Source organism: Neolamprologus multifasciatus, chromosome 18 (assembly GCF_963576455.1).
Source record: "Neolamprologus multifasciatus chromosome 18, fNeoMul1.2, whole genome shotgun sequence".
NCBI classification, from domain to species: domain Eukaryota; kingdom Metazoa; phylum Chordata; class Actinopteri; order Cichliformes; family Cichlidae; genus Neolamprologus; species Neolamprologus multifasciatus.
This window is the reverse complement of record NC_140456.1, coordinates 27,877,575-27,904,632: the sequence shown is the minus strand read 5'-3', so window position 1 is coordinate 27,904,632 and position 27,058 is coordinate 27,877,575. Positions and strand designations below refer to the sequence as shown.

Sequence of the window (27,058 nt, the reverse complement as noted above, 5' to 3'; positions counted from 1 at the left end):
TGTGTTATCTGGCATGCCTCAACCCATTCTTCCCGTTTCCTTTTAAGAATGGCTTGTTGACAGCCACCCTTCCACGAAGACCTTGTCTGATGAGACTTAAGTGAACAGTAGCTGGATAAACTGAAGGGCCAGATCTCTCAGGTGCTAGATTTTCTTCAAATTTATTAGGGACATGGATTTCATGTACTGTTCACCTGCTGTAGATAGTTTTCTGTCCACTATCTTTATAGGGACTGACAGTTTGCATCCGATAAATTTGAAGAAATGTGTTTTTAGAAAGTGCCTAAAGATAAAGGAAAAACATCCTCAGATCAGATAAAAGAATTGAACTAAAAATGATTGAAGAAGCAGCCAATGATTATTGTTTAAGACCGCTTTGAAAAAAGAAGAAGCAAATTCTGGATACTGTCCCTTCAGCTTGGGGCCTGAAGAGGATGGGAGGGAGACACAATTCTTCTTGGAAGGAAATGCAGACCCGGGGAGAGAGTTTGAGACAGTGCCTTCAGAAGCAGACTTTCTGATAGGCATGGCCACCGTGGAGGATTTCGTGACGTTTCAAAACAGAGTCACAGGATGTATCTACACCCAGGAGCTGTGCAAGCAGCTGACAAGATCAGCAGAAAGGTGAGAGAAATAGGATACAATGCTACTTTGGAAGAAAACAGTAATATGTAGGTCTGCTTTTGGTGATGTAAGATGTGCTTATGTAAAACATCAGAAAGGTCAATGTTTCAAATATTCCAAAAATTCAAGTTGTCTTTTTTTAGTGTGTTTCTGATGTTTTCCTTGCAGTCAGGAGATGGATGATATCCTCACTGTCCTGACACGTGTGAACAGGGAGGTCAGCAAAAGAGAGTTTTTCATCCACAAATACAAACAAATGCCAGAGCCCAGATTCACTCTCACCAAGAAGCTCGTCCTCAAACCTGTCACCCGCCTGTGACCAAAAATAAGTCCCAGATTCACATAGACTTGATGAGCCTGGTTTACAGTGTGTATGTATGAATGAATTTCTATTTTGATCTCATCTCAAGAATCAAATAAAATATCATAGTATATAAAATGTGGTTATAAAATCTAGCTTCTGAAATTGTTTGTCACAGTCTGGCTGGCAGACCGTGGAGGTGTAGGGAAGGAGGACCCAGGCGCGGTGCTCTGTGTCTAAACAGTGCATTTATTTACAGTGTATGGAACTAAACAACAATAAATCCCCGTGCTTTCCCCAGACTCCCGTGTCGTGTCTTCTCCCAGTGTTTGTGCTCTCCGCTCCAGTGTCTCAGCACTCCCCGTGCTGCTGCTGTCTGGCACTCCACACCTCTCCTGGGAACACAATAGAAGCAGCCGTCAGGACACATACAACCGCGGGCGCGCGCACACACACACACACACACACACACACACACACACACACACACACACACACACACACACACACACACACACACTAACCAAGCTCAACTGGGTGACTAACGTGGAGTCTCACGCAATGATCCCGCGTCGTGGGGGAGCTCCAAGACTCTCCTAAGTAGCTCCCCCAACGAGGCCTGATCAGCAGGTGTGTGGCTTCGGGTGTGGCCAGTCCGCCAGCAGGGCCACACCCACTAGGCCTGAAGGCGCCCGCAAACCGGCGCTCGCCAAAACACATATACACACACACACACACCCGCAAACAGGGAGAAGGACAGCAATACCAAATATACATACAATAATAATATAATTCATAACTGGTCAGGGACCCTGGGTCGTCTTTTTTTCTGCCACATAATTATACGCTACTGAATTATGATTAAGTGGTGGTCATTTGTTTTACAAACCGTTCCTCCACATTTAAAAACTGATTAATAATGCCATTTAATGTGTACATGTCATTGAATTTGGGCACTGAGGTGATTACTAAAATGTATATTATTGTGTTTTTATTGGTGTTTACATATAGGCAGAAGTGCCTGTGTCCTATATTTAAAGTTGGGGAGACATCATACTTTTGGTGCTGCTGGTCTAATAAAATCAGAGTAGTAGTACTTTTCAGAGTAGTCTACATCACCTGAGCCAGGAACCAGACTCCTTCACCTTCTATATGCTCTGGTTTCAGACTTTCAAGCATCCAACCCACAACTTGTTATGACTAATTACAGATATATGTTAAGTACAATTTCAAAAGAAATTACATAAGAGTAGTAGAAATATGGTGACAATTATTATAAGCAAATTACTTTCTTTTGGGACATGAATTCAATAAATAAAAAGGAAAATTTCACTGTCGTATATATTGTTTTCAACCCTTTATTTGTAGAAACGTGTGATATTTTGTTAGGTCCTGTGTATGATATACAACAAATGAACTTGTATACTTAATGACTCAAAACAAAAAGAAATATAATAATAGACAATTATAAAAAATTATATATTTTTTAAAAGGAATGACTGGTGTTGTTTTTCTTTATAGTTTAATTCTAAATTTTGGTTTTGGTGTTTAATTATTCCAAATTCCTCAGCCCTTTTTTATTCAAGTATACAGTGACTGTCTCACAGCTGGCCTTTTAATGGGAAATTAAACTGGCTATAAATCCCTAAAGCTGTAAACATGTTTATTCTTTTAGAATAGAATAGAATAGAATAGAATAGAATAGAATTCAACTTTATTATCATTGCACATGTCACAAGTACAAGGCAACGAAATGCAGTGTGCATCCATCCAGAAAGTGCTTTAGCAATAATATAGATATATTACAGAATATTGATCTATTATAGGTATTTTACAATGTACACGGTGTGAAGGTATATTATGAATATGATATAACTATAAGTATGTACAGGCTGTAGTGAGTGTACAAGCTATGTACAGGATATGAACAGGATATTAATATTGTTAAAACTATGAAAACTATATATAGTTTGCAGTATAGTGTTTTTGTAGTGTTGGGCATTTTAACATGAGTCTGTGAGGCCTGAAATGAGCTTTACCCTGAGGAAGAAATTTGTGCTGCCACCTGGGTGCAACAGAATCACCACAAATCACCATCTAAATCACCGCAGCACACCTTACTCCATAATTAAGAATAGATGATTAATTCAGGGTTTCATACCATATTTCTTGCAATATTTTCTGTCCGTTTTTATCATTCTAAATCTTTTATTTTTCTAAATTTTAAAGTTACATGGAGTCAATTCTAAGTCAGTCAAAACAGTTTAAGCTGACTTATACATGCTTTATTCTTATTAAACTACTTTAAAACTAAATGTAAAATTATGTTAATATTCCCACATGAGGAGAATAAGACCCGAAGGTGCATCTTGCTTTGAGTCATTTTAATTTTTGTAACCTTTGGATTCATGTGTGATTGACTTCATTTTCAGGTTTAGTGTCTGATTACTTTAAATGGAACATAAATGTAGCGGGAATATTTTCGTGTGTTTAGAAGTTCTGTTTTTTTGAATTAATGGCCAAAGGACATTCAGTAATCCTACAAACGTCACTACTGTTTAGTTTTCTGTTTTCATTTATGTCTGAAGTGATAGCAGAGCTTTACATTTTCATTTTTCAGAAATCCCTCAGTCAGAACATGGTATATTATGTTTAAATGGAAACTAATACTGTGCTAACTTAAGCCTGTTAAACGTCATAATTCCTGTTTTCATGGATGCCTTAGTGTTAAACTTAATTGTTACACCTGGTAGAGCAGCTACATCGATCATTTTATGAAAGATGAAACAATTTAGACAGTTTGTAACTCTCAGTGACGCTGCAGGGTTAGTTTGACTTTGAGAACTGAAGAGGAGTTTGGACCCAGAAGCCGCTATGTCACGGCCGGGTGTGCCGTGTGTTTTTGGAACAGGACCCAAAAGCAGATGCTGACAGAGGAGTTGCAGGTTTTAACAAAAAGCAAGCCTTCATTGCGGCCGATAACATTAGCAACATAAAACTATGAATAAACTGTGAAAAAACTATAACCAAACTGTGAAACCTATGACAACTATGGAAGACTATGACTACTGTGGAGAGATTAACAGATGACCTGACAATGGCTGTGTCCAAATTCAGGGGAAGAATGCTCAGAAGGATCGGTAGGATCCTTCGACGGCCGGTGTCCGGGTAGGACGTGTTGGATTATAATATTATTTTATGCCATGTTAGACCCCTAATTAAAGATTGTGAATTATTATGTAGTTTTAGTTTGTATTATGCTCTTGAATTAGAAGAAGGTGATAATTATTACATTTGGTAAACTGATTTGCATTATATTAGACTGCTGATTTATTGTGAATGAATGATATTGTTTTATGATGCATTATACTGCTGAGTTATAAGAAATACTGTTTGCAGAAAGTCATCGTCTCATTTGTCTGATTAGAAGAGAACAGAGCATACTGCCCATTTCATCAGGAGCAGATAAACAGGGAGCCAAGGTTGTAGCTTAGGCGCTGTGTGAGAAAGAATGTTTAGGCCCTGATGATTAGGTGGGGGCCACTAGAGGCTATAAGAGTTTGATCAAGGCTCCACCATTTTGAGATCTGATGCTGTCTGTGTATGGTGTCCATCTCCCACGCGTGTGTTCATTAAATCATCGTTTGACTTGACCCGGCCGGACCAGTGTTGTTATTTTGGTTTTCCTCTTGTATCCATTCCCAATATTTGAATCCGTAACAGTTTTGGGGGCTCGTCCTGTGGTATTGGGATGGACGTTTTGGAGGTTTGGACGGTCCGAGGTGGTTGAACGGGCAGGCATGAGCCAGTGGTCTGACGTGAGTGGGCAAGCCGGCACATTTAAAGGTGAGGCACAACCTGTTGAATGTAAATCCAAACTGTGCCAAATTGGTCTGTATAAATTAAAAGTCTACTCACTGAAATTACTGGTGAAGGCCTGTTTTGATTTTGATGAAAAATCTCATGAGTTTTGAAACTTGAAATAAGCTTATAAGTTACAATACTGAGTTAGAGGCTCAAGATAAAGGAAAATAATACTGAGTTAGAGGCTCAAGGTAAAGGAAAATAATACTGAGTTAGAGGCTCAGGTAAAGAAAATAATACTGAGTTAGAGGCTCAGGTAAAGTAAAATAATACTGAGTTAGAGGCTCAAGATAAAGTAAAATAATACTGAGTTAGAGGCTCAGGTAGTTTGATAGGGAATTGGTCAGTTTGTGAGTTAGAGGCTCCATTGGTTTAAAAGATTGCATCTGTGTTGGCCATGTTGAGAGTTAGAGGCTCCATTGTCCATAACGTTGCATCTGCCTCAGTCATACTCTTGTTTTTTGGGTGTTGTCTGTAAAGATACTTGAAAAAAAAAGATAATTTTTTAATTCTATATATAACTCCTTTGTAAACGCTGTTCACCGAAGTCTATTTACCAACATACATAAAGATATTACACATAAAAAAATACACGGAAACATTGGAAATCAGTTTTTGGCAGGCAGTCACTTTTTGGCACAACACCGGTACGGATCGGGTAGCGACACGCGGTATAGTTTCGTGCTGGATGTTATTTGAGAGAAGGAACGAGGTTTCGTTTTCAAGGACAGCAGAAGTTCCAACTGACCGTAAGAGAATTACGTTTTATGTAATATAATGTGCAGCTATTGTTATGATAGTAAGCTGTAGTAAACTACTTCCTTCTCATAGACAGTAGTGTTTAGGATCACCTCTGACTCTTTCCTTTGCGCAGATTCAGCATGTCGGCCAAAGATGCAATGAGGAGCAATAAAACAGACATTCAAGATATTCTGTCCAGAAACCGCGAGCTAATTCTCAAGAAAGTTTATAAGAATAAGCTGATCACTCAGCGGGAGTACAACAATCTTAAAAGCATCAACAACGCAAACGTGGACACCCACGTCATTGAGCTCGTGGATACGATCATGAATAAAGGAGAAGAAACATGCAAAGACTTCCTGAACCTCCTGCAAACCGATGGCGCCATTAAAGAAACTTTCCCTCAGCTGGCGAGTTTACAACTGACTTACACCCCCCTTTTATCCAAGCCTGTCCAAGTGTCTTCATGTCAGCACGGTAACACACACGTAACACTGTATAGAAACGCTGTGTCTCCTGTTGTGTTTGGTTGTTTAACTCAGTTTTATTGTTCTTCCCTCAGATGTTCTGCCACAAGATGGGAATATGTCAAAGGTGAGATGCTGATGCAGAAACAGCCTCCTGCACTTGTGACATCGCTTGAGACAGATATGTAGATGAAATTCTGTGGTTACGCAGCCTGTAGTAACACATATAAAATCTTGGTGTCCACTCTTTAGGATGTTTATCAAATCATTAGCCGGCCCGTCGGCCTCTGCGTGATCATAAACAATAAGAACTTCTTGGATGGTTCACCAAGAAGAGGATCAGATAAAGACGCCCGTAAGTTTCAGGGGCAGATTTTTTATTCTTTCTTGTTAGTATCTGGTGCTTAAATATTTTTCTCTAATTACATTTTTTGCAGAAAGCTTGGCAGAGGTGTTCAGCTGGCTGGGCTTCAGAGTGCTGATGTGTAAAGACCTGACCAAGGATCAGATGGATCAGGCACTGACGTTTGTTGCTTCCCTGGCAGACATGTCTCAGCTGCAGAAGTTCAACTTTAAAGAGTGGGATGGCAGCAGCTTTGTTGATCCTCAGCAGGTTCTTGAGCACGGTGATGCTTTCATCTGCTCTATTCTGAGTCACAGAAAAAAGGGTGTTGTTTTGGGAACTGACAGGGACCCCTTCCCCATTAAAGAAATTACCCGAAAGTTCAGGGGGTGTGACCAGTCTGTCCTCACTGGTAAGCCCAAAGTGTTCCTGATCCAGGCCTGCCAAGGAAGTAACAAACAGCGTGGAGTGCAGTTGATGGAGACTGATGATGATACTTCACCATTGACCATCCCTGAGGAAGCTGATGTTCTGGTTGCCATGGCCACTGTTGAAGATCATGTTTCATTTAGACATATAGTCAATGGAAGCTGGTTCATTCAGTCTCTTTGTGAGCAGCTGAAGGAGCGCTGTCCCAGGTAATTGTTTTAAAATCACCAAACACATGTGTACACTGACCCTGACAGTGATATCAACATGTTTTTGTATCTCTATAAATGCTCTTAGGGGCGAGGACATCGTCTCCATCCTCCACTACGTGAACGATGATGTAGCACATAGCGAGACCTCCTCGTTGGACAAGCAGATGCCTGAAGTGAGATTCACCCTGAGAAAGAAACTTGTGCTGCCACCTCAGCGCACCTGAAGTCATCATGGAAATACAGCACATCTTACTGTGCAACTAGGGATGCATGATTAACTCAGAGTTACTTATTCTGTTTCTTAAAATGTTTCCTTTATATTTTCCATCTTTCTCTCATCATTTTAAATCTTTTATTTTTCTAAATCTGAATCTCGCATTGAGGTGTTGCATTTTATTCATGTAGCAGTTTAATATCAAAGAATAAATCTCAGACTGGGAACACAACTGGTGTTATTTGTGTTGGGAGGTTTTTACATGTGCTGCAGTGAAGCTTCACGGGTGCTTTTCCTAAACTGAGCCTTTACATTCTTAAACCTAGTAACATTACCTAATCAATCAAAAAGGTTACTTTTTTTCTTCAAACAACAAATCTCACAACACTCTCCTGATAGTAACAATAAAAATGTTACATTTAACTTGTTATAATGTCTTTTAATTCTCTCAGAATACATCAGTTTGCTTCAGAACTGTTTGACTTGATTTCTCTCTCCACAAATCCTGAAAGATTACCATGGCTACTATATGTGGTTGAAAGAAACATGTTCCAGCAAAACCTTTTTTCAAAAATGTTGTTTATTTTCTTCTGTCCCTCATTTTGTTTTGTTTTTTTTTTCATGTGGATCTCTGAACTGTTAGATGAAGATAAATACTTGATTTAAAAAAGGAAGGTGAAGTTCAGAGAAGGACATCTCAGTGTTTGAGTAGTCTGTGCTGGAGCAAAGAGACCACAGCTGAAGCCTATTATGGTTAATAGGTATTGCGTAAGTGCTGTTGGAAACATCTGCACTGGCCTTCTATCGTCTGATCCCCTGATCACACATTGAAGTCTTCTGGGCAGTGCTGGAAAGTAACAGTCTTAAACAATCTGTCTATACGCATTGAAATCGCTATAAATAGTACTGAATATATCCAGATTCAAGTCATGTCATAGATATTAACGTATGATATGCAGCTTATAAATGTTTGGGCTGCCTGCAGAGATGAGCATCTCCCTGTGGTTTGTGTGCTTTGACACTTTCAAGAACCTGGCTGTCTGATCACTGATGTAATCAGTGATCCCCCAGTCATGGTGGTTATAGACAGAATTGCCCTGTTTTAATGTTTATTGTTAGTCTTTCAACCCAGTGTTAATAGAGTTGAAATTGAATCCATAAAGAAACAACGGGTAGAGCCAAAAAACACCTTTGGTTACACGCTTGTCCATAAGTGACAGTGGCTTCCTTCTCAGGCTCCTCAGAAGCTGGTGTGCCCTCTGACTCTCACCTCCCTGCACTCCTCCATCTCATCCTATATGCAAGTCTGACTGAGTGAAATCCAGAATTTAAAAAACTCTACATCACTCAGCCCTCTGCTTCCTGAAGTGTGGACACAGGTTGAAAATGTGGGAGTCTTGCTGTACACTACAAAGGACACTGAATCAAACATTTGTTTAAGGTTTAGTGGGATAGGTTTACTGTACATTTCTGAAATCCTACTAAGTTTAAAATAAGAATTGCCAAGAATATTGAATGAAAAAAAATTGACTTTTAGCAACAGAAACATAATATCTACAAATGTATCTACTTAGATTGTAAGGCCAACAAGGGACAATTGTTGAAAATTAGCAGTAGCTATAAACCTATGTGCGGTACATCAGTTTCATGTCTTGCACTTGAACTATGTTAAACTGCACTGTCCCTTTTAAATAAATAAATTCAAATGATCAAATTAAAAAAAAATCACTTAAGCTCCCTTGTTGCTATAACATGTGAAATGGCCATCATTTTGAAAAGCAAGCATGTTGCCTGCTAGACTGACCCCCACAAATGTGGCCCAGGATGTCTTCCTGACAGTACAGTAGGACTTTTGTTTTTAAGATCGTTCTGTCTAGCAGCTTTTGCAATCAGAATTATGATCTGAATTGACTGTTATATATTGTATTGCATAATTTTTTGCTTGATGTAAAGATCTCAGACTTAAGTAAATTAATTCACAAAAATGAATTGCTGGTTTTTAGGAGGAATAGTAATCAGTGTTCTTTGTTTTGTTTTTTATTAGCTTATGTACATATATATTATAATAGCGCCTCTATTTTTGTATAATTCCTTCCTCTAGATTTGGTGGTGAATAGTCAGCCTACAATGCCCAAGTATAATGGTCTTTACGGTACTGCAGCGTCGTTGCCATGCCAACAGAGATTTGGTCGTCAGCTTCCCTTCCGTAGCAGAAAAATGCTAAGCAGGAAAAGTGTGGGATAAGTCTGCTTTGCATAAAATTTCCCAGACAGACTGTCTGTCGAGGAAGGCGAGTGTCCTGTGAAGTTGCTCCCACACACTTTTCAGGCTGTTTTAAAGATGGAAGCCACGCTGGGTGAACAGACTGCTGTGGGTTTTTCAGCGGGGACTGAAGGACCTGAAGACCGTCAGGAGCTGGAAGCCTCTGACGAAGCTGTCACGTTCATGTCCGGCATCGGTGAGATCGCATCCAATTTAGGCTAATATGGTCGGTAGGAAACAGCTGAGTCCAAAACTACCTGAAAAGCAAAAAACCGTACATATATACATATGTATGTATATATATATATATACATATACATATATATACATATACATATATATACATACATATATATATATATACATATATATATATATACATATATATATATATACATACATATACATACATATATATATATATACATATATATACATACATATATATATATATATACATATATATACATATATATATACATATACATATATATACATATATATATACATATACATATATATACATATATATATACATATACATATATATACATATACATATATACATATACATATATATACATATACATATATATATATATATATATATACATATATATATACATATATATATATATATATATATATACATATATATATATATACATATATATATATATACATATATACATATATATATATATATATACATATATACATATATATATATATATATATATATATACATATATACATATATATATATATATATATATATATACATATATACATATATATATATATATATATATATATATATATATATATATATATATATATATATATATAGTACACTTCGAATTGGGACAGCCGTCGTCGCGTGGCGGTGACATAATCGCACTTGAAATGCGTATTTCAAGCGTGAAGACCCTGAATTGGGACACAGCAAAGGCCTTTCTCAATATGTGTACTTGTGCGTACTTGCGTTCTCGTGTACTCGTGATACGTCATCATAAACGTCAACATCATAAAAGTTCTTTTCAAGCGAGAATGTAGTTGTGTAAACTTCAAATATCTGCTCGATTTATCAAGATATCACATATTTCCAAACGAGCTCCGACGTTTTCGGAGACATCTGTGACCCGCCAGCTCCATAGCAGACAGCGAGGTCGAGGATTATTACAGCCGGCGAGAACAGCGGACTCCCGGCACATCGTTTTCACACACCCCCCCCCCGCGGTCTTTTCGCTACTCAGGTTAAATGTCTGTGAAGGTTCTCAGTCATCCAGGTCATCGTGGTCAAAGGAGCTTGCAAAGAAAAGCGTCTGGACTTCTTTAAGTTACTTGAAGACGTTTCACCTCTCATCCGAGAAGCTTCTTCAGGGAAGGGATCTCAAAACTGGATTATAGATGGCAGAGAGTTGGTGTCGTAAACCACCGCCTCTGTTCAAAGATGGTCGCTCACAGTGGACATAGATGGCTTCTCTCACTCCTCTTTCAAACCATCTGTCCTCTCTGTCCAAAATGTGAACATTGGCATCCTCAAAAGAGTGTCCTTTATCCTTAAGATGCAGATGGACAGCTGAGTCTTGTCCTGTGGAGGTGGCTCTTCTGTGTTGTGCCATGCGCTTGGGAAGTGCCTTCCCAGACGCCTTAACACCCACTCACATCCTGGGCCATCTGACCTCAGGAATTCGCATGATAAGGTGGGGCCAGGTTTCACAATGAACTCACCCGAAACTCTGGCTGATTGGGACCCACACCCAGTTCCACACCTTGGCTCAGGCGATTAGAGGATCATCAGGGGGTCCTTTTGTCCCTGTGTGGGGGGATACTCCCACTAGGTTTATATCTGGGACTCTCCACCATTTGACCTTAGAACTGAAGAAGCTTCTCGGATGAGAGGTGAAACGTCTTCAAGTAACTTAAAGAAGTCCAGACGCTTTTCTTTGCAAGCTCCTTTGACTACTCAGGTTAAACAAACCCCAGTAGCTGTCTATTGTATTGAGTGTCCACTAAAATAAAAATAAAAGCGTTCTAACATCTCACCTGCTTGTTTTTATTAAGGTATGTACACGTATGTACATGTACACTATTTTTATTAATAGAGATTTCACTACTGAGGTTAAACATGATATATAAGTCACTTAGATCACTTCTAAATGTTAATGTTTGGTTTATTTCAGTGTTTTATTTGTTCCTGAGTAAACCGGTTTGGCTGTGATTAAAGTTAAGCTTCATAACATATTACTCACAGTTAAATTATGAGGGGACGGCAGTAAAAACTCCGGACCTGTGACGTCATCAAGTACGCTGGTGTTCCAATTGTACAAATCGCGAGTCCGTACTCCCGTGCGTTCTCGGCGGCGTACTTGAGAATTGAGAAAGGGCCTCACATTTCTTCTAGAGCCAAACCACACCTACATATATACATTGCAACACGTTCTCACTCCTCATCAAATATGCGACGCAGGGTCAGAGTCTGCTTCGCTTATCAACGACTATGGAAAGTCAGCGAGTGTCAATAATGTTAATATAGCATCCAGTCGAACTGAGAAGGCCAGAACTGATGGTTGTTGAATGACCTTTATTATTCCTTGCCGTGTATCAGACATCGAACCAACGTAAGAGCTAGACAAACAAATAAAACAATTACCATGTTATTTATGTAACACCATTTTAACCGCTCATTATGCTGGTCTAACCGTTAACCGTTAACCATTAAACTATATAATACATATTATGCATTTCAGATTGCTCAAATTAAGTCATATACATTACAAACCTTGTTCCCCTGTCAACTGTATCTAGAACCATTAATTTTGTACAATTTAACCATGTTTTTCTCTTCCTTTTCTCCGTTAGCATTAGTTTCCGTTTTCTTCCGTCTTTTTTGTACATCAAGTTGGTTACCGTTACATCGTTCACTTCCGGTCATGCAGGAAGTTACCAAAATAAAACCACAAACGTTATATTACGTGAATATGAGCTAGCTTTACATATCCGCCGTTACAGTGAATGTGGTTATGTTAGTAATACAACGAGTGCTAATATAACAGCTTTAAGATGCATTTGTAGATATTATTACGTGTTTTACTGTCTTTATGGTGCTAGTTTAACGTTACGTGTAAAGGTTAGCTTATATTACAATAAGGCTGTTACTATTTAAACGATTTTAGGACAGAAATATTAGCCTCTGTGATGAAGTAATGAGTTACTACCAGTGTTGGTCAAGTTACTTGAAAAAAGTAATCAGTAATTAATTACTGATTACTTCCCCAAAAAAGTAATCCCGTTACTTTACTGATTACTTATTTTCAAAAGTAATTAATTACTTAGTTACTTTTTAAAAACATGATTTACAACCTGAATAGGTGATAAATCGATAGATCTTTCAGCCCAATTCTACTTTTTCTACATAATCCATCATACAAACTGTAATCAAATGGAAAAGTCTCTTTTTAAAACTTGTTTTGTTAGTTTTAATCTTTTAACTTAATGCATGAAGCAAACATTTAATTATCTGCAACATTCTCTGACTGGAAGAAATTAGTTTAACATTTAAACCTATTTTCTGCACATTCCAGCACATAAAATAAAATATTTTTTGTGTTTACACTCAGTCTTTCAGATGCAAGTAAAACACAGCAGAAAATAAATAAAGTCAAAGACTAGCGGTCCGTTTGCTCTATTTTCACCTGTAAAGCAGGAGTGGAGGTAGGCGGAGGGTTACCCTGGTGCAGGTGTGCCGCAGTCAGTGGAAGAATCCGCGAGTTTCTCTGTGAGTTTCCCATTACGTCGTAGCTACTCGGTGCTTGTTCGGAAGTTTAGGGTTTTTTCGCTGTAAAAAGAAGTTTTCTTCCCACGCACAACGGACACTAATGTTTTTTTCACTTTTTATGGAATCAAACTCAAAGTAAGGTCAGTACTTCCACGCTTTAAACGCTGCACGCTCATACTCTCTCTGCACTCGATATATGATCCATTGTTGATCTGCACACAGCTGTTGCCACGTCGCACTCCTTACGTCACTGTCATGAGACATTCTCGCAAAAAAAAAATCACGGTTTTAGTAACGCAGTAACGCAGCGTTCCTACGGGAAAGTAACGGTAATCTAATTACCGTTTTTGCAATAGTAATCCCTTACTTTACTCGTTACTTGAAAAAAGTAATCGGATTACCCATCTCTGGTTACTACTTAATAAAGTTTCCAGTAAAGTGATTAATCGCAGCCACAGATTGACAGTAAATATCCCGATTAGCTTCAATGCATCTATAAAAATATGTGCAAGTTTCAGTGCTTCGTTTACATTGTATGATACTTATACTGATCTAGGTCAGTGTAAAATACAATCCTAGCTGTCTGAACAAGCAGGGGAAGGCGGGGCTTGTTCTTTCTTAACCAATTGGGTTTCGAATTTATTCTTTGGGGTTTCTTATATGTATATGTCAGGGACCAAGCAGTAAAGCATAAAGGACACAGGTGGTTTAATTCAAAAAGGGGGTTTTATTGACCCAAAAAATATGAAAATATATTTAACAAAGCCAAACTTAAATAGGCAGACCAATAAAAGAGGTCAACTCAATAGACTAAACTGAAGATAATAATTAACAAAACCTCAAACAAACATAAGATAAACTGACCTGCTGAAATGACACACGGGGAACTTAAATACCGGTTTAGCTAAACCAAATGACACACACGGGGAAAAACAAAATGGCTACCATATAAGCAACTAATACAAAACAATTAAACAAACATGAAACACCCCCCAGACAATGAAGCATGTGGTGCAATCCAATTAGGCTGTCAGTGGTACTTCAGGTCTACCAGCCCTTTGCCACACCTTTTGCCAGACGGACGGAGAAGCCAACTCCCAGGTAACTCAAACAAAGAAAGATGTATTAATATAACATAAAACAGAACTTTGACCTTCCAAGGTTAATATGTGTGCACGCCATATAAACATTGGAAGGTGTGATGGAAAAATAAATACATTTAATAAAGAAACAATATTGAACAATAGACTAGACTATTTTAAAGTAGTGACTGTAAATTAAACTAAAGTGAATCAACGGGTGGTGAGGTGTGGAGCTTACCATGTGTGGCATGCCATCACACACCTCCCCTCTTCAGAGCTCTCGCTGGAACAGCGAGAGCGATAGTCAGCAGTAAGGTTCTCCTTGCCTGGTACATGGTGGACAGTGAATCGGAATGGCTGTAAGGCCAGGTACCAGCGGGTAATTCGCCCATTTGTGTCCTTCATCTGCTCAAGCCACTGGAGTGCTTTGTGATCAGTTTCCAAGGTGAAGTCTCTTCCCAGTAGATAGTAGCGGAAGGAGTCCAGGGCCCACTTGATCGCTAAGGTCTCCTTCTCTACTGTGGAATACCGAACTTCCCGTGGAAACAGTTTCCGGCTAATGTAAGCCACTGGATGGCGGCCTTCCCTGGTTTCCTTCTTTGTCTGCGGGTCTTCCGTGGCTTCACCACAGTTGGTTCAAACTCCTCATCAAAGAAAGGCAGGGCACTCAGGGTCTCAGAGTAGGTACTGACTTGCTTAGCCTGAGCTCTGGTAACGGCTACATTGCACTCCTCAGTCTGCTCAGACTCCAACAAATCAAAAAGCACAGGAAGGTCACGCCCTAACACGGCAGAGTAAGGCAAACTGCTCACAACACCCACATTCAGCAGATACATCTGGTCCTGAACTTTAATGTAGATGTCAGCTGTCGAATATCTTTTCTCATCTCCATGGACACAACAGATTGAAATTGTATCACTGGTGCGAACAATATTAGGTGGGGCAAAATCTGAGTGAATAAGGGACCGAGAACTGCCAGAGTCAAGAAGGGCATTGAGTAGAACCCCATTCACTTCAATCTGACTCATTTTGATGGATTTGTCACTCTCCTGCTCAGGATCAACATTAGAACGGGGGGCAAAGCACATTTGTACCATTTTAGCAGAATTTCTTGGGCACATAGGTTTCGTATGGCCCTCTAATCCACAAAGATAACAAATGAGCTTCTTACCGGAGGCCTTTGGTGGTCTAGTGGTAGACTGAGGGGTCTTACTGGTGCTTGTATTTGCTGAATCCAGATGGTTTTGCTGAGGTATCTTCCAGGTGTCCCTCGATGCCTTCCATGCATTATGGCTCCATGCTTGCCCCTTCTTTCTGGCAGCAACAAAAACATCGGCTAACCGAGCCGCTTCCATTGCTGAGCCAGGGTTATGTTCTCTGATCCAAACGTGAAGCTCAGGAGATAACATTCTGAGAAACTGCTCCAAGATTATAGTTTCACCAATGTCATGAATAGTTTTACCCTTTGGCTGGATCCATTTCCCATAAAGCTCCTTCAGTCTCGCATATAGCTCACGAGGGCTTTCATCTGGTTGAACGTCCAGGGATCTGAATCTTTGCCTATATGTTTCAGGGTTAATGTCATATTTTGACAGAATAGCTGATTTCACTTTATCATAGTCTAATGAATCATCAATGTCCATGTGAACATAGGCACCTCTAGCTTTACCAGTAAGCAAGGGTATCAAATGAAAAACCCAATCTGATTTCTGCCATCGATAAGCTGTAGCCATACGTTCAAATGTGATCAGGAAATGTTCTATATCATCAGCTTCAGTTAATCTTTCCAATCTGCCCTCTATTTGTAGGGGAAACTGAAATGCTGGTGAAATGGCTGGATTGGAATTAGTCATAACTGGTTCAGCCTGGGCCTGCTGAGCAGAGGAAGAAGGATGAATATCAGACTAATGGTTCAGAGCGAGCCTCTGCAGAATCTGATGGTGATGTTCTGACTTGGATTTCTGACTGCAGAAGTCTAAACTGATGTTGAAGGGCTTTAAATCGCTGTTCTTGTCGTGCATTTAACTCACTCTGTTTTGCATCCCGGACGTCCTGTTGTGAGCATGTAGCATATTGACTAGATCAGACAAAGTAGGCTCCTTTTCCACCCTCTCCACAACTTCAGTGACTTCTGAGGCTCCATTTTCCTCTTCTTCACAGGTTTGCTGAGCAGATCCCTTTTTCCTTTCATTCTTGCCACCACGATGCATTTTTCTTCCTCATGGGGAAAAACAGAAGAAAGAAAAAAAAAGAAAAAGGACCTGTGTCCAATACTGGATGATCCCACTTATGCCACCAATTGTCAGGGACCAAGCAGTAAAGCATAAAGGACACAGGTGGTTTAATTCAAAAAGGGGGTTTTATTGACCCAAAAAATATGAAAATATATTTAACAAAGCCAAACTTAAATAGGCAGACCAATAAAAGAGGTCAACTCAATAGACTAAACTGAAGATAATAATTAACAAAACCTCAAACAAACATAAGATAAACTGACCTGCTGAAATGACACACGGGGAACTTAAATACCGGTTTAGCTAAACCAAATGACACACACGGGGGAAAACAAAATGGCTACCATATAAGCAACTAATACAAAACAATTAAACAAACATGAAACACCCCCCAGACAATGAAGCATGTGGTGCAATCCAATTAGGCTGTCAGTGGTACTTCAAGTCTACCAGCCCTTTGCCAAACCTTCTGCCAGACGGACGGAGAAGCCAACTCCCAGGTAACTCAAACAAAGAAAGATGTATTAATATAACATAAAACAGAACTTTGACCTTCCAAGGTTAATATGTGTGCACGCCATATAAACATTGGAAGGTGTGATGGAAAAATAAATACATTTAATAAAGAAACAATATTGAACAATAGACTAGACTATTTTAAAGTAGTGACTGTAAATTAAACTAAAGTGAATCAACGGGTGGTGAGGTGTGGAGCTTACCATGTGTGGCATGCCATCACAGTATAATATTTATATTTTATTACCGATTTAAATGAGGTCAACTCAAGTGATTGACAGCTAATTGATGAATCACACTTAACAATAACAACGTTGCACTGCATTACTGAGTCCTAAAACTCACTGCGCTACATACCAAACTGCACCACTGTGGAATACTGTCGAAGAATAATGCTGTCCAGGAATATAGTTAAGATGGCTAACTGATAAACACACATGTAAGCTGTACTACATTCAACGATCTTTATGTGCTACGTTCGTTAAAAGTCACTTGTTCTTTGCTGACGACTTCATTATCAGCCACCATTGCAATAATAAATAAATAAAAAACACGGGCGCACTTTAACCCCTGGCTATGGCACACGATTTTGCCTTTCATGTCTGTAATATCTCCTGGTGATGAATACACGAGCAGGACTGCCTTTCACGTGTTTCTGTTTAGGCTCAAGTTTTTATGTTTGGAGGCTCCCAGTGACGAAATACAACAAATAATGCCAGTTTCTCGATTCTCTCGCCAGTCCGAACTTTGTCGATTCACACGGGAGTCCTCCCGAGGACGGCAGTGTACGTGATGACATCTCCGTTCCGGAGTTTTTACTGCGTTGCCTTCTTAATGTAACTGTGATTAATATTTGCAATGGAAATTACACATGAAATGAAAAAAAATGCACATGATGTAGTAGATTTTTTTTAAGAAAAAAATAATTAAAAAAGTATCTTAAGCACTTTGGCAAAATTCGCTTTTACATATCATCTGTTTCATAATGTCTAATAAGCTTCATACGGTTAAGCAAAACCACTACATGACAGAAACACAAGCTTAATCTCTTTATTAATAAACATAGTACACATGTATGCCTGAATAAAGACAAACAGGTGAGATGTTAGAATACTTTTATTTTCATTTTAATAGACACTCAAAACTTACAGCACACAGCTGCTGGGGTTTGGAAGAGAACTGAACAATATTTAAAATACAATCTTCAGGATGTCCACTTATTAACATAATATTTTTGCTCCCGGTGAAAATGTTTCCTCTTGTATTAAAATATTTTTAATGTTAAATTCAATTCATAGTCAGCCGTTTAAATAAGAACAGAAGATTTTACATCGGGGGGATATGACGGGTGAAATTCAAAATTGACAGCTCTCAGAGTAAGGCTTCAATATTAAATTAAACGGTCCAATTATGAAGCCAAACCGATTTAGTCAGGAACCAATGAAACACCGAAATAAACCAAACATTAACATTTAGAAGTGACTTATAGATCATTTTTAACCTATGACGTTATTTTTGTGCCTCTATTCTAAGCGCACGTAAATAATTTTTGCAAGTACAAATGTTGCATTTTGAGGAGAAGATTATTCTCAAGAGAGTACAAACAAAAAGAAAACCCTTTTCACTAGCATTCAAAAACTAATGTGTACACTTATGTCTGCATTTTTATTTTAAATGTGAACAAAATGATAGCAGAAGAGCTGTCACGTGTCTGGCCAAAAGAGAGTGCCAATTTGTTTATTTGATTTTTCGATTAAAGGCTTCAGTTGAGAAAAAAGAATTGCGTTCACGTTTGCAGCTTCGTCTTGTTGTACAATATTTTAAATTTAAAAAAAAAAAACCACTACATTTTAGAAAATATTTGCAGGTGTTTTCTTGTTTTCTTTAGTTTAGTGAAACTAAACCTTTATGGAGTTAGTTCAGTTACAACGGCATTTGTTTTATTTTTATTTTGTTACTATATATAGTGTGTGTGTGTGTGTGTGTGTGTGTGTGTGTGTGTGTGTGTGTGTGTGTGTGTGTGTGTGTGTGTGTGTGTGTGTGTGTGTGTGTGTGTGTGTGTGTGTTTTCCTGCGCTCAATTTCTGTTATTTTTAGGTTTTTCTTTGACCCTTAGTCTGTTGTAATTATGCAATTTTTATTTTTATAGTATGGCTGGTTTCATTATGTCTATATCATCAGGCCTTTTTACCTGTAGCCTGTGTTCTGTTCATAATTCTAGTTTGATTGTATTCTGTTCCTTGGTTAAGTTTATTTTACGTTCCCCGTGTTTCATCCATATCTTATTTAGTCGCCATAATGTTTTATTTTTCTAGTCTGTCTCTTGTGCGTTTTTGCTTCCCCTGTTTAGTTATCTGATTATTTTCACCTGTTTCTTATTTTTCCCCAGATGTGACTCATTCTCTATTAATGCTCCGTCTGTCTGTATATAAAGTCTGGGTTTGTCCTAGCTTTCTGTTGTGTTGTACTTTTTGTCTGCCCATGTGTTTCCTTCCATTTTGGCTCAATGGACTTTGTGTTTCTGCTGGCTAAATGAAGCTTTCTGAAGCATTTAAGCTTGTACTGAAAAACGGTTCATTACTGAAAGCTTTTCAACACAGTCTTCTTTGGTGGCATCAAAACAAAATGAAGAGCAACCTAAATCTAAAACTTGAAACAAACTTCTTCAATTGTCCACTAGAGAGCTGTGTTCATAGCTTCTGTTTAATGACAGCTCTGTCTGAAATCGGGCTGCTGTTTGTTCTATTCAATTCAATTTTATTCATATAGCACCAAATCACAACATTAGTCGCCTCAAGGCGCTTTCTATTGTAAAGTTGACCCTACAATGATACATTCAGAGAAAAACCCAACAATCTATGACCCCCTATGAGCAAGCACTTTGGCCACAGTTTGAAGCGAAAAACTCCCTTTTAACAGGAAGAAACCTCTGGCAGAACCAGGCTCAGGGAGGGGCGGCCATCTGCTGCGACCGGTTGGGGTGAGGAAGGGAAGACAGGATAAAAGACATGCTGTGGAAGAGACAGAGGTTAATAACAAGTAGGATTCAATGCAGAGGTCTATTAACACACAGTGAGTGAGAAATGTAACTGAGGAAGAAATACTCAGTGCATCATGGGAATCCTATATGCCTTAGCAAAAAGGAAAGTTTTTTTTTTCCTTACACAATTCCACTTGTTTTGTGACATAAAATAACTAACCTCCATCCTCAGATATCAGTGTGTGGGAATGGGGCAATGGGAGTGGAACACCTGAGCCTGAGACAGGAGGTTGGCAGATATGTGGTTTATTTTACACATATACAAAAGGTCTGCCTTCACCAAATAAATTATCATGGTAAATACAATGCGCTCCTTAAATTTCTTTCTTAAAATGCAGCTTTTATGTCTTTTAATCATGATTTACAATGTACAATTGTACATGGGTGTGCACACACACGCACACACGCACGCACACACACACACACACGGATAAATTCAGTGTGAAATTCACAGTGAGATCTTTACAAAACATGTTATGTTTGTATAATAATACTGTGCGTTTTTGCAGCAGGGTGGGGGATTTGTGGGGAATACTCTCTGCTGCGACCGGGGGTGCTGGAGCACAGCTTCTTCTCAGTGCGACACCAAAGGCTGTAAACCTGTTATTCCTGCTGTCCAGAAGTAGAGGGCGCTATTGTATAGCGTGTAGTCGCTATTGGAGGATCTGAGAGTCACTTCCGAGTTTGTTCTCAGAACGCGGGATAGTTTCGTGCTGGATGTTATTTGAGAGAAGGAACGAGGTTTCGTTTTCAAGGACAGCAGAAGTTCCAACTGACCGTAAGAGAATTACGTTTTATGTAATATAATGTGCAGCTATTGTTACGATAGTAAGCTGTAGTAAACTACTTCCTTCTCATAGACAGTAGTGTTTAGGATCACCTCTGACTCTTTCCTTTGCGCAGATTCAGCATGTCGGCCAAAGATGCAATGAGGAGCAATAAAACAGACATTCAAGATATTCTGTCCGGAAACCGCGGGCTTATTCTCAACAAAGTGTATGAGAATAACCTGATCACTCAGCGGGAGTACAACAATCTTAAAAGCATCAACAACGCAAACGTGGAGACACACGTCAGTGAGCTCTTGGATACGATCATGAATAAAGGAGAAGAAAGATGCAAAGACTTCCTGAACCTCCTGCAAACCGATGGCGCCATTAAAGAAACTTTCCCTCAGCTGGCGAGTTTACAACTGACTTACACCCCCCTTTTATCCGAGCCTGTCCATGTGTCTTCACGTCAGCACGGTAACACACACGTAACACTGTTTAGAAAAGCTGTGTCTCCTGTTGTGTTTGGTTGTTTAACTCAGTTTTATTGTTCTTCCCTCAGATGTTCTGCCACAAGATGGGAATATGTCAAAGGTGAGATGCTGATGCAGAAACAGCCTCCTACACTTGTGACATCGCTTGAGACAGATATGTAGATGAAATTCTGTGGTTACGCAGCCTGTAGTAACACATATAAAATCTTGGTGTCCACTCTTTAGGATGTTTATCAAATCATTAGCCGGCCCGTCGGCCTCTGCGTGATCATAAACAATAAGAACTTCTTGGATGGTAAACCAAGAAGAGGATCAGATAAAGACGCCCGTAAGTTTCAGGGGCAGATTTTTTATTCTTTCTTGTTAGTATCTGGTGCTTAAATATTTTTCTCTAATTACATTTTTTGCAGAAAGCTTGGCAGAAGTGTTCAGCTGGCTGGGCTTCAGAGTGCTGATGTGTAAAGACCTGACCAAGGATCAGATGGATCAGGCACTGACGTTTGTTGCTTCCCTGGCAGACATGTCTCAGCTGCAGAAGTTCAACTTTAAAGAGTGGGATGGCAGCAGCTTTGTTGATCCTCAGCAGGTCCTTGAGCACGGTGATGCTTTCATCTGCTCTATTCTGAGTCACGGAAAAAAGGGTGTTGTTTTGGGAACTGACAGGGACCCCCTCCTCATTAAAGAAATTACCCGAAAGTTCAGGGGGTGTGACCAGTCTGTCCTCACTGGTAAGCCCAAAGTGTTCCTGATCCAGGCCTGCCAAGGAAGTAACATACAGCGTGGAGTGCAGTTGATGGAGACTGATGATGATACTTCACCATTGACCATCCCTGAGGAAGCTGATGTTCTGGTTGCCATGGCCACTGTTGAAGATCATGTTTCAGTTAGACATATAGTCAATGGAAGCTGGTTCGTTCAGTCTCTTTGTGAGCAGCTGAAGGAGCGCTGCCCCAGGTAATTGTTTTAAAATCACCAAGTACATCAGCACACTGACCCTGACAGTAGTAGTAACATGTTTTTGTATCTCTATAAATGCTCTTAGGGGCGAGGACATCGTCTCCATCCTCCACTTCGTGAACAATGATGTAGCACATAGAAAGGGCTACTTCCGCACCCGGTCTGGTGAAGTCAAGCCAGTCAGGCAGATGCCTGAACCGAAGTTCACTCTGACGAAGAAACTTGTGCTGCAACCACAGCACAGCTGAAGTCATCATGGAAACACAGCACACCTTACTGTGCAACTAGGGATGCATGATTAACTCAGTTTCTTATAATGTTTCTTAAAATGTTGCTTTTATATTTTCCATTTTTTTTCATCATTTTAAATTTTTTATTTTCCTAAATCTTAATCTCACATTGCGGTGTTGCATTTTATACTGTCACAGTATATCAAAGAATAAATCTGACTGTGAACGCAACTGGTAAGAAACATTTTTTTATTCGTGTTGGGAGGTTTTTACATGTGCTGCAGTGAAGCTTCACGGGAGCTTTGCCTAAACTGAGCCTTTACATTCTTAAACCTAGTAATATTATTAAATCACTCAAAAAGCTAAAAAAAAGTTTTCAAACAATAGATTTCTGTTTAGGCTCAAATCAGTTTGATGTTTCAAGGCTCACACTGATGAAATAATAATTCCCTTCAAAAACGTCAAGCCAAAAGTAATCAGCCGGGTTTGAAAATGTAGGAAGTAGAAGTAAAAAGTTGCCACAAAAAAACTACTCAAGTAAAGTAGATATACCTTATAACTCTACTTAGTATAGTAACAAAATATGTGTACTTCTTTACTGCCCACCTCTGCTGTAGTCCCCGTCAAGCTTAAAGCATGCACTGTTGATAGTTCAGCTGAAGTGTAATCACAAGTGAACCTCAAACTTGGTGTGTTGCACATTCTTTTAGATCCAAAACAATTCAATAAAACTGTATTGAGCCCGAAGGAAATTGGGTAACAGACCTACCACACCTACAAGTAGCATTACTGGCCACAGAGTGAAAGGGAAACTAAACCTTCATGGAGTTATTTCAGTTACAAGGGCTTTTTTTTCTGCTATCAATTTCTGTTATTTTTAGGTTTTCTGTTTAACCCCAACTTTGTTGTAATTATGCAATTTAGAGTTTTTGTGCCCTTTTGATAGTATTGCTGGTTTCGTTATGTCTATATCCTCAGGCCTTTTTACCTGCAGTCTGGCTTCTGTTCATAGTTATAGTTTGTTGTATTCTGTTCCTTGGTTCAGTTTATTTTACGTTCCCCATGTTTTACCCATCTCTTATTTAGCCGCCATTTCCTGTTTTGTTTTTCTAGTGCCATAGTTTGATCTTCGAATGGACCATCACTACTTTCTGCTACTTGTTGGATTTATTTTTTTATACATTCTGCATCTGTTATTTCATTACCAAATGTGGAAATGAATATGTTTTTATGTCTGTGAATGTTCTCAGTCATCCAGGTCATCGTAGTCAAAGGAGCTTGCAAAGAAAAGCGTCTGGACTTCTTTAAGCTGCTTGAAGACGTTTCACTTTCTCATCCAAGAAACTTCTTCAGTTCTGTATAAGAAATTTCAGCAATATGTTTTTATGAATATTGTCCCATTATACTTAGTTATTAACAATTAATCCAGTAATGGATAAAGTTAAAAATATTAAAAAGAACATATGAAGTTTCTTTCCTAAGTTTTAAGAAAAGGTTTGCAGTGACTTCTTCTACTGTAATAGGTAGTTTCAGTATGGAGTTAAAATAATGATAATATATTATTATTACAAAAAAATAGTATGTAAAAAAAAAAAAAAAAAAAAAAAAAAAAGAGAACTTTTCCGATTGTCCTTAAACAATTCCACATGTTTTGTGAATTAAAAAAAAAATTAACCTCCATCCTCAGATATCAGTGGGGCTTGTTCAGTGTCAGGAGTTTGGGAATGGGGCCATGGGAGTGGAACCCCTGAGTTTGAGGCAGGTCGGCAGATTCGTGATATAGTATACATATATACAAAGGGTCTGCCTTCACCAAAGAAATTGTCGTGGTATACACAATGTGCTCCTGAAATTTCTTGCTTAAAATGTAGTTTTTGTTTGTTTGTTTCATCATTATTTACAATTCAAAGATCATGTATGGGCACGCTCCTTTTGCATAGTCATGTGGTGCAGTGATGTCTGCGTGCTGCAGCACAGCCTCTTTCAGTGCTACACCAAAGGCTGTAAATCTGTTATTCCTGCTGTCGAGAAGTACAGGGCACTTTTGTACAGCATGTAGTCGTTATTATAGGATCTGAGAGTCACTTCCGAGTTTGTTCTGAGAACACAGGATAGTTTCGTTCTGACGGCTGATAATCAGAACAGAATACAACAAACTTCCCAGAAGGAACGAGGTTTCGTTTTCAAGGCCAGAAGAAGTTCCAGCTGACCATAAGAGAATTACGTTTTGTGTAATGTAATTTAATGTGCAACTATTAGTATGATAGTAAGCTGTAGTTAAACTACTTTATAAAATCTTGATTTACCAATTCTTATATTCTTATATATTGCTTGTTCTAATTTTGCACACCTCCGTTGCTTGTCAAGCTTTTGTAGAAAAATTTCACTCGCATGTACTGTACCAGTGTACCTCCACATGTGATGTGACAATAAAAGTGATTTGATTTGATTCATTCTCATACACAGTAGTGTTTGGGATCAGCTTTCTTTCCTTTAGCGCAGATTCAGCATGTCGGCCCAAAATGCAATGAGGAGCAATCAAACAGCCATTCATGAGATTCTGTCCGGAGACTACGGGCTTATTCTCAACAAAGATTATGAGAATAACCTGATCACTCAACGGGACTACGAGAATCTTAAACGCATCAACAAAGTAAATGTGGAGACACACGTCATTGAGCTCGTGTATAAGGTCATGAATAAAGGAGAAGAAACATGCAAAGACTTCCTGAACCTCCTGCAAACCGATGGCGCCATTAAAGAAACTTTCCCTCAGCTGGCGAGTTTACAACTGACTTACACCCCCCTTTTATCCGAGCCGGTCCAAGTGTCTTCATGTCAGCACGGTAACACACACACGTCACACTGTACGCTGTGTCTTCTGTTATGTCTCAGTTTTATTGTCCTTCCCTCAGATGTTCTGCCACAAGATGGAAATATGTCAAAGGTGAGGTGCTGATGCAGAAACAGCCTCCTGCACTTGTGACATCGCTTGAGACAGATATGTAGATGAAATTCTGTGGTTACGCAGCCCGTAGTAACACATGTAAAGTGTTGGTGTCCACTCTTTAGGACAGGGATGGGCAATTCCAGGCCTCGCGGGCCAGTGTCCTGCAGATTTAAGATGTTTTCTTCATCCAACACAGCTGATTCAAATGGCTGAATGACCTCCACAACGTGTCTTGTAATTCTCTAGAGGCCTCGTAACTAATAATTTTATTCAGGTGTGTTAACCCTGAGTGATATCTAAAACCTGCAGGAAACCGGCCCTCGAGGCCTGGAGTTGCCCACCCCTGCTTTTGGATGTTTATCAAACTTCTTGGATGGTAAAGCAAGAAGAGGAAAAGATAAAGATGCCTGTAAGTTTTAGGGGCTGATTTTTTTTTTATTCTTTTTTTGTTAGTATCTGGTGCTTAAATATTTTTCTCTAATTACATTTTCTGCAGAAAGCTTGGCAGAGGTGTTCAGTTGTCTGGGCCTCAGAGTGCTGATGTGTAAAGACCTGACCAAGGATCAGATGGATCAGGCACTGACGTGTGTCGCTTTCCTAGCAGACATGTCTCACCTGCAGAAGTTCAACTTTGAAGAGTGGGATGGCAGCAGCTTTGTTGATCTTCAGCAGGTTCTTGCGCACGGTGATGCTTTCATCTGCTCTATTCTGAGTCACGGGGAAAAAGGTGTCGTTTTGGGAACTGACAGGAACCCCCTCCCCATTATAGAAATTACCAGAAAGTTCAGGGGGTGTGACCAGTCAGTCCTCACCGACAAGCCCAAAGTGCCCAAGGTGTTCCTCTTGATTCCTTTATAATTTGATTGTACATTGTGTTTTTTTGCATGCGTTTGATTACTTAAAATTCAGCTGTGTTTTTCAGAGTGACTGCCTTTAGTTGATGTAATTTTCCTCTGCACCTACAACACCATAAACTGATGAAAAAACTAAACAAAAACAAAAGATTCCAAAGTCCTGTAACACTTTTGTGCTGAAAGTACAGGCTCTGTAAACCTGTAAACAAACAGAACTCACCTTACCAGTCAGGACCACCACCCTTTGGACTTACTCGACAACTGCACTTCACTGGCTTCAGTCAGATTCCTGCCATTTCAAGGTATTCGTAGGAGCCAGAGTCTCGGAAATTCAAAACTTCAGAAACATTCAAGACTGGAGATACATCAATTCAGCCACAAATCCTGCTGATGATGTTACGAGAGGTAAATCCCTGAAAGAGTTCCTTAGCTCAAACAGGTGGACCAAGGGTCCGTCGTTTCTGCATGAACCTCCAAATAACTGGCCCACAGTTACAGATCTCCATCCTGATAATGATCAGACTGAGTTAAAGAAATCCTACTTTTGTGGTATTGTCAATACCAGACACACCCTGCTTCAGAACCTATCAAGAGCTATTGGATTTCACGGTTCGTTCATTCCCCAATCAAAAGTCAATTCCTTCTGCAGCTGATTATCTAACAGCAGAACAAGAAATCCTTCGTCAGGCACAAG

The 27,058-nt window shown here is 39.2% G+C and overlaps 4 protein-coding genes across 4 annotated transcripts; 3 read left to right on the top strand and 1 right to left on the bottom strand.

Annotated features, from left to right (window-relative positions):
- The first annotated feature begins 169 nt into the window (after positions 1-169).
- LOC146498218 (caspase-8-like) lies at positions 170-4,578 on the top strand. The gene is made up of 2 exons (XM_085141941.1): positions 170-624; positions 793-4,578. The coding sequence occupies exons 1-2, from the start codon at positions 527-529 to the stop codon at positions 941-943; spliced, it is 249 nt and encodes an 82-aa protein (XP_084998067.1). The 5' UTR covers positions 170-526; the 3' UTR covers positions 944-4,578.
- Positions 4,579-5,296: 718 nt separating this feature from the next.
- On the top strand, positions 5,297-7,427 carry LOC146498217 (caspase-8-like). The gene is made up of 6 exons (XM_085141931.1): positions 5,297-5,538; positions 5,664-6,007; positions 6,093-6,124; positions 6,250-6,352; positions 6,435-6,978; positions 7,067-7,427. Exons 2-6 carry the CDS (start codon positions 5,671-5,673, stop codon positions 7,203-7,205), a joined length of 1,155 nt encoding a protein of 384 aa, XP_084998057.1. The 5' UTR covers positions 5,297-5,538; positions 5,664-5,670; the 3' UTR covers positions 7,206-7,427.
- An 844-nt stretch (positions 7,428-8,271) lies between these two features.
- LOC146498216 (uncharacterized) lies at positions 8,272-17,957 on the bottom strand. Its single transcript, XM_085141928.1, has 2 exons — positions 12,243-17,957; positions 8,272-9,714 (listed from the first exon to the last, which is right to left on the bottom strand). Exon 1 carries the CDS (start codon positions 16,171-16,173, stop codon positions 14,836-14,838), a length of 1,338 nt encoding a protein of 445 aa, XP_084998054.1. The 5' UTR covers positions 16,174-17,957; the 3' UTR covers positions 8,272-9,714; positions 12,243-14,835.
- Positions 17,958-20,773: 2,816 nt separating this feature from the next.
- Positions 20,774-23,508, top strand: LOC146498215 (caspase-8-like). Its single transcript, XM_085141930.1, has 6 exons — positions 20,774-20,887; positions 21,013-21,356; positions 21,442-21,473; positions 21,599-21,701; positions 21,784-22,327; positions 22,416-23,508. The coding sequence occupies exons 2-6, from the start codon at positions 21,020-21,022 to the stop codon at positions 22,576-22,578; spliced, it is 1,179 nt and encodes a 392-aa protein (XP_084998056.1). The 5' UTR covers positions 20,774-20,887; positions 21,013-21,019; the 3' UTR covers positions 22,579-23,508.
- The last annotated feature ends 3,550 nt before the right edge of the window (positions 23,509-27,058 follow it).

Bases quoted from the DNA above. Each gene is read 5' to 3' on its own strand.
- LOC146498218 (XM_085141941.1), top strand. From the start codon at position 527: ATGGCCACCGTGGAGGATTTCGTGACGTTTCAAAACAGAGTCACAGGA. The intron at 625-792 runs GTGAGAGAAATA...TTTTCCTTGCAG, and splicing joins CTGACAAGATCAGCAGAAAG to TCAGGAGATGGATGATATCC.
- LOC146498217 (XM_085141931.1), top strand. From the start codon at position 5,671: ATGTCGGCCAAAGATGCAATGAGGAGCAATAAAACAGACATTCAAGAT. The intron at 6,125-6,249 runs GTGAGATGCTGA...TCCACTCTTTAG, and splicing joins AAGATGGGAATATGTCAAAG to GATGTTTATCAAATCATTAG. The intron at 6,353-6,434 runs GTAAGTTTCAGG...CATTTTTTGCAG, and splicing joins AGGATCAGATAAAGACGCCC to AAAGCTTGGCAGAGGTGTTC.
- LOC146498216 (XM_085141928.1), bottom strand. From the start codon at position 16,173: ATGACTAATTCCAATCCAGCCATTTCACCAGCATTTCAGTTTCCCCTA.
- LOC146498215 (XM_085141930.1), top strand. From the start codon at position 21,020: ATGTCGGCCAAAGATGCAATGAGGAGCAATAAAACAGACATTCAAGAT. The intron at 21,357-21,441 runs GTAACACACACG...TTCTTCCCTCAG, and splicing joins TGTGTCTTCACGTCAGCACG to ATGTTCTGCCACAAGATGGG. The intron at 21,474-21,598 runs GTGAGATGCTGA...TCCACTCTTTAG, and splicing joins AAGATGGGAATATGTCAAAG to GATGTTTATCAAATCATTAG.